This window comes from Pipistrellus hanaki (assembly GCF_964339955.1).
Source record: "Pipistrellus hanaki genome assembly, chromosome: 1".
Lineage (NCBI taxonomy): Eukaryota > Metazoa > Chordata > Mammalia > Chiroptera > Vespertilionidae > Pipistrellus > Pipistrellus hanaki.
The window spans coordinates 165,480,410-165,490,793 of NC_140503.1; the positions used below are offsets into that span (position 1 = coordinate 165,480,410).

Consider the following 10,384-nt stretch of genomic DNA (forward strand, 5'->3'; position numbering starts at 1 on the left):
TAGATGATACAGGAAGAGCAGGTCTGGGAGTAATCAGGAACCTCCAAGTTAGATGACCAGTTGTGACTAAGCAGGTTGAGAATAAAGAGCCCTAGACAACACGTACTGAAAACCAGAAAGGAGAACAGCTAAAGCTACGTGTGGACAGATTCACACAGAAAGAGAATATAGTACGAAAAGTAATAAAACCCTGTAGGAACTAAAGGTTTCAAAATTTGGAAAGCCACAAATAACATTTACATCTTAGCCATCCAAAATCTAAAAGCAGCTCTAGCTCGTTTTGGCTCAGTTGATAAGAGCGTCGGCCTGCAGACCAAAGGTCTCAGGTTCAATTCCAGTCAAGGGTATGTACCTTGGTTGCAGGCTCCTCCCCAGCCCGAATCCTGGTCAGGGTGCCTCTCTCTTCCACTCTCTCTAAAAATCAATAGAAAAATAACCCAGGGTGAAAATTAAAAAAAAAAAATCTGAAAGCAAAATATATTGCTTACTATTTACCAAAATATGTAAGCAGAGACTCTCCACTAGCAGAGTACAAAAACATGCCCCTATTTCCAAGGAAGAAGAGGTATCACACGAAAAGCACACTCAGTATGATTCTCCAATCAACTAGAGAAAAATAATGGTCTATAAAATCAAATTCAATGGGAAACTTATGTAAAAACAAAACAAAAAGCAAAATCATCACTTGCAACACAAGCCGAAGGCTTAGAAAAAGAGGTCCAGAGCCAGAGGCTGGCAGGGTCCAGTCACAGCCAACAGCACCCCTATGTGCTGATTCACCAAGAAACCTGGTTAGAATTTGGTTTGTCTTCAGAGATTGTACTAATCTGCCAACCTGAGTATTCTGGTCTACTTGATACCTGTTGCCCTTCACTACAAGTTCATAGACATTTTGTTTAATATGAGTCCATCCCAGAGAGAGGTCAATTCTCAAATGACAGATTCACTTTCGGTATCTCCCAAGGCTATGAGCCAAACTGTGATAAGGAAATATTACCTAGAGGACTTCTGGTTACCAGATAAAGGGCTTATCCTAAGACACTCCAACCTCACTTCAAGCCACCCCACTGAAATAAAGCAAGCACTTTTTCTTTTACCAAGAAATTAAGATATGATTGCAAACAAGGAGTACAATTCGTTAACATTTTTATTTTGAGTTGTAACCCATTATTACTTCAAAAAGATCCACTTCAGAAAATATCCAATGGATGTTGACTTACCATTAAAAGTAAGTCATCAATGTTTGATTTGTAACACACAATACACAATAAATTATATTTACATGCAATTACTAGACTATCACACACAAGGTAAAAAAATACAGTATTTTATGTACATTTTTTTTAAGATTTACATTTTCATACACAATTTATAAAATTTAAAAATTCTCTGTACAGAATTTCATGTGTACAGAGTTTATAAGTCCCCTATTCTTATGGCTGTACCACCACACAGATAAGCTCAAAACTGTAACACTACACACACTTAAGTTTTCTTTACTTCACATTCAGTCTTGGCACTCATATACTAATACCATTATTTTTGAAATGTGAATTACAAAGGAAGTAAAATGGAATCATGCAGACTTTTTTTAATATATGAAAATGAGATAAAATGTGCTACTAGATCAACATTTACCAATTTCAGTTTCCTAGTTCTGATCAACCTTCTGCACTGCTTTAACATAGGTACATGCAAAACTATCAGATTATAGATTGTTTTAATAACATTAAAATAATACTACAGTCTGAGAATACTTAGGCATTAGGAATGCAATTACCTAATAACCATAGCCTGTTGATTATTTCTGCTTTGGCTAAAATCTTAACACATTACATACTAAAATTCACAGACATGGCAACATTATAATTCCCAAGTTTATAGAGTCTGCATCAGATAAGTGATTATTTTTAAAAAAAGAAAAGAAAGAAGGTGTTTGACATTTAAGAGTATACTAGTATTCTCTGTTCTGAGAATGGGGGTTAGGGAGCGATTTAAGATAAACCATTAAAGGTTTATCCATTTTCCCTGCTAAGGAAGTACTGGCCCACTCCCAATTTGTTTAAATAAAGACACCTGAAGGCTTTATAAAAAGTTTAAGATTACCTATACTATTCATCTTCAAAAATTCTTGAAAAGTAATAAAATTGAAGGTATTGATACCTTCCCTCCTCCCCCAAGTAGCTAAAGATCAACGAGAAAAATAAAGTGCCAATGTCTAAGTATTGTTAATTGTTCAAGAGGCACTAACCCATTTGATGGCTTAGGATTAAATATGAAAATAGGCCAGATCTGATCTGAATAATAAATAGCAAGTAGGTATATTCCAGTCTATGCAATTCCTGTCTAGATGGGGGTTGGATCAGAAAACTACCTACTCCCCCATTTATTGCTTGGAAACCTGAACACACACTTTAAATTCTGACACAGAACAGTAAGAATTCTAAGATGGGAAGCACAGTGTCTGTGCCACTTTGAAGTTGAAAAAGAAAGTGCACTCTTGATCACTGGAAGGAGAGCTACTGAGACTCTCTTCTCCACAACTCATATCTTCACAAGAGTCCTCACTAAAAAGAAAAGAAGAGACAAAGCAAAGTCCATTATTTTAAATACACTTAAATATTCTACAGACAAAATAAAACTGCTAAGCAAGTATCTCTAGTCTCAGAATTTTTATATTCAAAATTTAAGCTTTACAGTGAGAAAATTTTACTTATAAGGACTTCCTAAACTGAAGTCTATTATAATATCCTTGGGAAAAATACAGATTTTCTTAATAGGTTTAAACAAATTACTATTTTCCAAGCTATTATTCTTGTACCAATAACTCTATCATCAATTAACTGCACAATTTTAAGTATGTTAGATACAATAAATACAGGCTAAGGACAATGTATCTCCTATGGCATAATTTCATCATCTTTCTTGCATCAATAATTACATCACTAATACTTTCAATATCAAACCAAAAAAACAATTAAGCTATGAAATGGAACTTCTGGTCCTTTATCCCTACCACGTGAAACAACTTAATAAAGACAATGGCATTTGACAAAACTGTAAAAATAACTATAGAATTTTGCTACCTTTGTGGTGGTGGTGGTCCCTCCCCTCCCCCCTCCCCCAAGGCATTTTAACCACAACCTCTTCCCACAGACCATATTAGGAATTCATACTAACACTGAAAAGCCCAGAATGCTGTTTCACTTAAAAACAAAAAACAAAAAAAACCCTAAACTATATTTCAAAGAGCAAAGGAGATGGGAAACAACCAGTTTTGTAAAGGGGAGGAGTGAAACATCAGTGGAAAGACAACATACTGTTTAATCTAATACATGAAACCTAAAAACAAAAAGAAAAAAAAACCAGAGCTCATAAATTCACTAATACAGAGAACAGATTGGTAACTGGCAGAAAGCGGGGTTTGGTGGGTAAAACTGGTCAAAAGGTACACACTTCCAGTTATAAATCTTGGGAATATAATGTACAGCATGATGTTTTGTTTGTTTTTAGTAAGAAAAATGGGGGCCCTGGCTGGTGTGGCTTGGTTGGGCATTTTCCCATGCACCAAAAGGTTGCTGGTTCGATCCTGGGTCAGGGCACATGCCCAGGTTGTGGGCTCAATTCCTGGTAGGGGGTGTACAGGAGGCAGCCCATCAATGTTCCACTCTCTTCTCTCTTCCTTTCTCTCTAAAAGTAATTAAACTATTAAAAAAGGAGGGAGGGGAAGCACACTTCTAAATTATTAGCTTATTTTAATAATTAACTATTTCTGGCTAATTTTCTCACCTGAAGAAAAGATGCTATTAGACAAGGGACTTTCTCTGATGCCTTATAATATTCCCGGGTCCCATTTTGAGTGTATTTTGTCTGGGAAGTCTAATCAGTTAAGGAATCTGCTTACCTTTCACTTTCATCAAAACAACCCCCCTCCGGTATTGTTGGCAGCTCAGGGACACTATAGTAGCTGTTGTGGAGATTCTGGGCTGTGCGCCTTGAAACAATCCAAACCAATTTCTTAAGATCTGGTTTGCAACATTCAGGAGAAGAATATTCAGCGAGGCATTTAGAAACTAACTCCCTCCAGTAAATGAATTCAGTGTCATTAACCTGAAAAAAATATTTTAATCAAGAGGTTAAAAGAGTGGTTCCCAAGCCTTGCTGTACCTTGGAATCACCCTGCACTCCATAAAAAAATACTGATGCCTGGCTTCCACCCCCAGTATTATTTAATCGATGTAGGGTAGACCTGGGAATCAGAAATTTTTTTAAAAGCTCTCCAAGTGATACTAGTGTGAAGTCAAAATGTGGTCACCACTGGTTTAGGAGATGAGCACCAAAGGTATAGGTAATTTACATAGGATTCAATACACAGAAAGTTTTGCCTATTAAGAAAACACACTGACCTAAAAACACTTGTCTGTTACTAAATCAATTATCAAGTAGTATATTCTTTAATAGTCTCAATGCCAAGGAAATTAACAATTTGGGTTTCTATAACAATGCATTTTTTGATTGCTAAAAATATGCATGTACACTAAGATACCAGATATATGCTAATGAAGAAGTCAGCAGTATGACAGAAGAGGAATTTCCCCAAAAGGGCGTAGTTTCTCCATGACCAGGGAGTGCCCCAGTTTTATTTCAAGGAATCAATTTTCACTGAAGATATTTCCAGATAAATTATAAATGGTTTACATTAAAACTAATAAATTCCTGACTAAAACACAAGCTAGACGTTATCTGTTAAAAACAAAACACTTCACAAATACTTTTAGCACAAACAGAAGAGTTTTGTATCATCTTGGCCACCGTTTCCATCTAATCCAGCTACATCTTAACCCCCCTGCCTTCTGGCTTCTACCACTCCCTTCTCATTGTACTAACCTCATCTCCTAGGTATCCAATGACCTCCTTCAATTCCCATTATAATGGGCCTCTCATCAAAATTCAATACTCTTGGCTACCTTCTTCTTGAAAACCTCTTCCCAACCTGATAGTGCTCTTACCTGTCTGGTGTACCTTCCTTCACTTGGCTCCTAATGGTGAAACTGCCAACACTGAAAGCCCAGCCAACAGAATTTCAACCAACCTCTAAGCTAAAGACTCCAACTTTCTTAAGGCTTTAACTATTATTTCATGAGAAATTTCAAATCTTGATCTTAAACTATGATTTATCTTGAGTTTTTATTCCAGACTGCTAAATACCTGCTAGAGATCTACTACCTGGAAGGTAAAAATCATACGTCTTTGAACACAAGTTAATTTATCTCAAATTTCCTTCAATGATACCAACATTCTCTCCATCATTTGTTCCAACTATTGATCATTTGTGGCTCCTTGCCTCATTCCATGCTTGGCTTCTAAAACCACTCAACTTAGATATTCTCACAGCTTCTTGTGACCATCACCTAGACATTCTATCTACAAGCCTACCCTCAAATAATTCCCAAACCCTTCTATAGTCCACCAGCTTCCTGACTATAATAAGCCTTTGCTGCCCAAACTATCACTGTTAAGATTCTTTTAGTCTACACCTTCCCAATCACAGTGCCTCTCCTAGTTTACCTTACTCCTCTGCTAACAAAACTCCAAAATACTCCCTATGTTCAGTATTATCTGGCACTCAGACACAGAATAAATAACAGAACATACCACTACATATTAATTTCCATTTATCTCCAACTAGACTGTGAAAATGACTCTCTCTTTAATTGTTTTACACCTCTTTATAACTGCCAAAAACGTATTGGGCTGGCCTAAGGAGTTTAAAAAGAATAACATAGCTAATGTTATTTTGGTAATGCTACTAATGGGAGAATCAGCCCTAAAGTTGTAATGGGATGCCATCAGTTTATGTAGTAAGTCTACTTCCTTGTGTGTATTTTAGAACAGACCATTGTATTACCAATTTGCAAGAATACTACAGAAGGGACATCTGAATGCTGAAAGAAGCTAGGCTAAGGACAGGATTCCCTTCCAGCTTAATATTGATTGGATCAAAGCTGCATTTTGAGAATTTCAACACTTGAGATATTTTTTTTAAATGAGTGTAAAAGTTAAGAGAATCCCATAAAAAAGTATTATTTAATGTTTATGTCACCACAGTGGGGGGAAACACAAAGTAAAATATTAGGAAGAAAACTTGCTTTAAAGAATAAGAACTGAATATATTTACCTTGGAATGTTTTTTAACAAGCAGAAGAATTTCCAATAATTCAATGGATTTCAACCTTTCTACTTCCAAATTGAGAAGGCACAAAGCTAATACAGATGGCTAAAAAAAAAAAAAAAAAAAAAAGTGTTAAGTAAAATAAACATTTTTTTTAATTCAAAATAGAAAACGTGAATCATATATAAGCAAGAAATTGACTTACTTTTGCTTTTGAAAAGGTAAGTCGGCAGTTGCAAGCTTTCAGCTGAGCTTCTAGTTTATCAAGGTTCAGTATTTCTTTTCTATACAATGAAAAGAAAAAAACAATTTACTTACTAAACTTGCAAAGATTTAAACAAGTTTAAGGACTTGCCATTAAAAAGCTTGGTGGAAGTAAAACTATAAACTTCACTGCATTCTAATTCTTTACTGTTAGCAATAGCAATCTAAAGCATAAAATTTTTAGTTTTAATCCCACTGACCTTTCTGAAGTCTGACAAAATACAATAGTATGGTATAAGTGCAAAAAGTTTAAGGCAGTAGTAGCTTCCAATTCATAGTGCAATTTTTCCGAAATTATTTTTTCCATCCGCTTTATGTCAGAGGCAGTACATTTGCATTGACTAATCCTGATTACATCATGAGTAGAAGGAATATTGCATTCTTCTTCAACTATTCTAGCAGCCAGCAAAAAACAACAGACTCCAATGCAAGACAAATGTTTAGGTTTCACCTGAAAAACAAAAAACAAAAGTCTTCTTCTACCAATTGTTACTTGATCTAGCAAAGCAGACACTTAAGAATATTGTAGTAATGCCCCTACTTTTAAGACAGAACACAAACAAGCTGCATCTCTTACCCACAATTTTATTTAATCATTTTCACAATTTAAACTGTCTTAACCTTTCTTTTAAAAAGGGTATTTTGGGGCATTTAAATTACTTATTTAAATGGGGATAAAAATAATTAAGTACAAGTTCAAAAACCAAGTTTCTAATACTGCCTATACTTTGTATTTCAAACTCATGCAATTCGTGAATAGTACGTTCTTCCTCAAAATAACATAAAGCTTTCAACTCCTAGAAAATAAACTACTTCTTTGGATATAAAAATAACACATCCACCTATCTTTTAATCTTCTTACCTACTTATCTCCAAGAATCATCCCATACTTCAATGCAACTTTGACCAAGAGAAATATTGCATCAATTGTGCAGTGAAGCATGTGTAAAAGCTGCCATGGGCAGATGGCTGCCCTTTTCTTTTCAGTTTCCTGAAAACTGACCCCGCAGCTGACAGCATCCTACTGGCAGAAAAATCACCACATTTCCCTAACAGTTGCTGGTAACTGTGACTATGCCTCCCTGCTTTGAGCAGACTTATAGGAGAGGCAGTTGCTCACCTTTAATAGACTGATATACTTCCACCTATGGTTCAGTATTAAAAACATCTAGGCTCCAACAAAAACATGATGGGAGATGAAAACCTTACATTAAGGACTGTATACATACTGGTATAAAGAAACTACCTAAAAAACAGTAGTCTTCACTACGTTAAATCTTCAAAGGGAAGACATGTAAGACATACAGCAAAACCTAACATAAAATACAATACACTTAATTTTGTGGTCTCTTAACCTGACACTAAAGATCATAGTTCTAATTACTAAAAGTGTTTATGGATGGTGACATAAGTACATTCATTTGCGAAATATTTATCCAACCCTCCTATGCTGGCCATTGTAGTAAGCACTGGGTATAGAAAAGTGAAGATTTATAAAAAAAAATTATTAAATACCTTCATAAGAGCCAAGAATCTGTCCAAAATATTGACAGCCAGGACAAAAGTTTCAGTGCAAGATCCAAAAAAGTTGGTTAAACTCCTTAAGTCTTCTACTTTGGCATTTCTCAATCTTGGACACAAAGTGTTATCATTCTGCAATAAAAACCAAGAACCAAAGTTTACTATTTTCTTAGAACTAAATTGATAATACACACAAAGGTCATTTTTTCCCATAACCTTCGAGAATATGGGGGAAAGGGTAATTTTTAACTAAAGCAATACACTTTTTCAGATACAGAAGTGAGTGTGTGTGTGTGTGTGTGTGTGTGTGTACATATATATATAATTGCTTTTTGAAAATGTACAGCTCAAAAGAATTCGGCAATTCACTATAAAAGTGAACTGGGGCCACACTTCCAGAGGGTTATAGCAAATATAACTCCATTCCCTGTAATGAACATCGATTATTACTTGCTTGTTTTATGGGGTTTTTGTTGTTTGTTTATTAACTATTTGAGAACCTACAATAAGCATTCCATAGACAAAGGGTATTTCCACAAATGAACTGCTGAGTGACCAGGGAGTCTCCCACCCAGAAGCTGCAGGCTGGAGTGCCTCATCGAAAGAAAACGCTTCACTACAGTTAGCATCACTCTCATTCTTGTTAATCAACAAAAGCTTGACCCGGTATCAAATGTATCTCAGTACGCCTCCAGGAAGCCCCATGCTGGTCTTCAGAAACTTGTCTGTCCTCAGTCTCCATTCAACTCAACAACAACAACAGAAAGTCATCCCTCTCCACGCCCTATCGGCGGCAGCTCCAGCAAGTCCTCCGGCCACTCACCTCCGAGGTAGCCTCGATCAAGCTGAGCCCTTTTTCTCGAGGTTGGAATCGCGGTTCCTGCTCCAGGTAGAGGTTCAGCAACCCGAAGAGCTGGACCCCTTCACGACCTGCGAAGTGCTCGGCCCCCAAATCCTTCATCTGCAGCAAAGACACCGCACACAGTGAGTGTGTCCTGGGGGAGGTGGGACCGGGAGGTAGAGGGAAAGGGCAGGAAATACCTCCGGCGAGAGGCGCCCCAGCCGGCACACCAGGCGAGAGCGGATGAGGGGCCCGTCACGTCCCCGGGGCGAGCCCGCAGCCCCGCCGGGGAGGGGTGGCCGGGGCGGGGCGGGGCGGGTGACGTCGGGGGCCGGGCTGGGCTGGGGCTGGCCGGCTCCCCGGCCGGTTCACCACCAAGAAAATGTCCCCGGGCTGGGGGTGGTGTCCCAGGGCCCGCCCCACCAGAAGCCGGGCGGAGAGGGATCTCCCCCGGGCGGGATGCCCCGGGGACAGCTCCCGCCCGGTCCCGGGTGCCAGCTTTGCACAATGGGTGTGTGTGTGGGGGGGGGGGGGGCAGGGGGGTGGTGGTGGAAGGAGAACAAGTCTCGCGACCGAACAAAGAACCGGAGGGAGGAGACTCCGGAGCCCCGCCCTCCCGGGGGCCCGGCCGCGGAGCCCCCCAGCGGGACCCCAGCCCCGAGCCTTCCCCACCCGCTGGTACCCGAGTGGTGGAGACCCGGGGGGGGGGGGGGGAGGCCAAAGTCCAGCCCGCCCCTTGTCCCGACCACCCGGGCCAACCAGGGACGCCCCGGTTCCGCAACCGTGCGGGGCCCCGGCTGTCAATTCCAGGAGCACCACCCCAGCGAACCCCGGGGACAAAATGGGGGGCTGGGGGCACCCAAGAAATGTCCGAACTCTCCATGCATTCCACCAGCATCTCCCCAATCCGGTGCCCACGCCCCCGCAGCTGGAGCAGCTGGGGGCGGAGCGGAGTCGCTCCCGGGGCTGGGGGCTGAGGGCTGGGTACCCCGAAGCACCCCGCCCCCGCGTCCCGACCGCGAACAAAGGAGCCCGGGCAGGGGCACTCACCGTGCCGGAGACGCGCCTCCTCCACCGGCCGCGGCGTCGCCGTCCGTCCGTCCGCCCGCCCGCCCGCCCGTCGGGGACTGGGTGCGGCGGGGGCGTCCGGACCTGTCTCCTGAGCACCCGCCGCCTCAGCGGTGGCCCGGGACCCGCATCCGCCCCCTCCCCACCCCCCGTCACCGCCGCCTTTCCTACAGCCCCGGCTCCATGCTGGCCCCGCGCGCCCACCCTCCAGGGGCGAAGCGCCCACCCCGCCGCGCCCTGAGCCTCCGCGGGCGCTGCCCCCACGGCCGGCCGACGCGAAGCCCGGCCGAGCCCCTTGTTTTTGTTTTGGGCTCCCGAGGCCCCCCTCCCCCCGAGGGGCGGGGCACGTGACTCGCGCGGAGGGATCCTTCACTTCTGCACAGGGTTTGGTTAAATAGTCCCGCCTCTCAGCCACCGTCCCCAGCGGGTTTGGGGAGGGGGCCTCGGAGGCTTGCCTGGGCTTTCACGAGCCCGCTCCTCCCTCTCGGTTCCTGGGACGTCGTCTTTATTCGGCGATA

General features: G+C 41.5%; 1 protein-coding gene across 2 annotated transcripts; it reads right to left on the reverse strand.

The window, feature by feature from the left end:
* Nucleotides 1-1,129: 1,129 nt before the first annotated feature.
* CCNG2 (cyclin G2) lies at nt 1,130-10,178 on the reverse strand. Of its 2 annotated transcripts, none has more exons than XM_084884074.1 (8): nt 9,849-10,178; nt 8,781-8,918; nt 7,952-8,089; nt 6,637-6,887; nt 6,378-6,456; nt 6,179-6,277; nt 3,905-4,110; nt 1,130-2,567 (listed from the first exon to the last, which is right to left on the reverse strand). In XM_084884074.1, the coding sequence occupies exons 2-8, from the start codon at nt 8,916-8,918 to the stop codon at nt 2,444-2,446; spliced, it is 1,035 nt and encodes a 344-aa protein (XP_084740200.1). In that variant the 5' UTR covers nt 9,849-10,178; the 3' UTR covers nt 1,130-2,443. The 2 variants fall into 2 exon arrangements, with proteins under 2 accessions (XP_084740200.1, XP_084740199.1); XM_084884073.1 differs by lacking the exon at nt 9,849-10,178 and adding an exon at nt 8,999-9,139.
* Between the last annotated feature and the right edge of the window lie 206 nt (nt 10,179-10,384).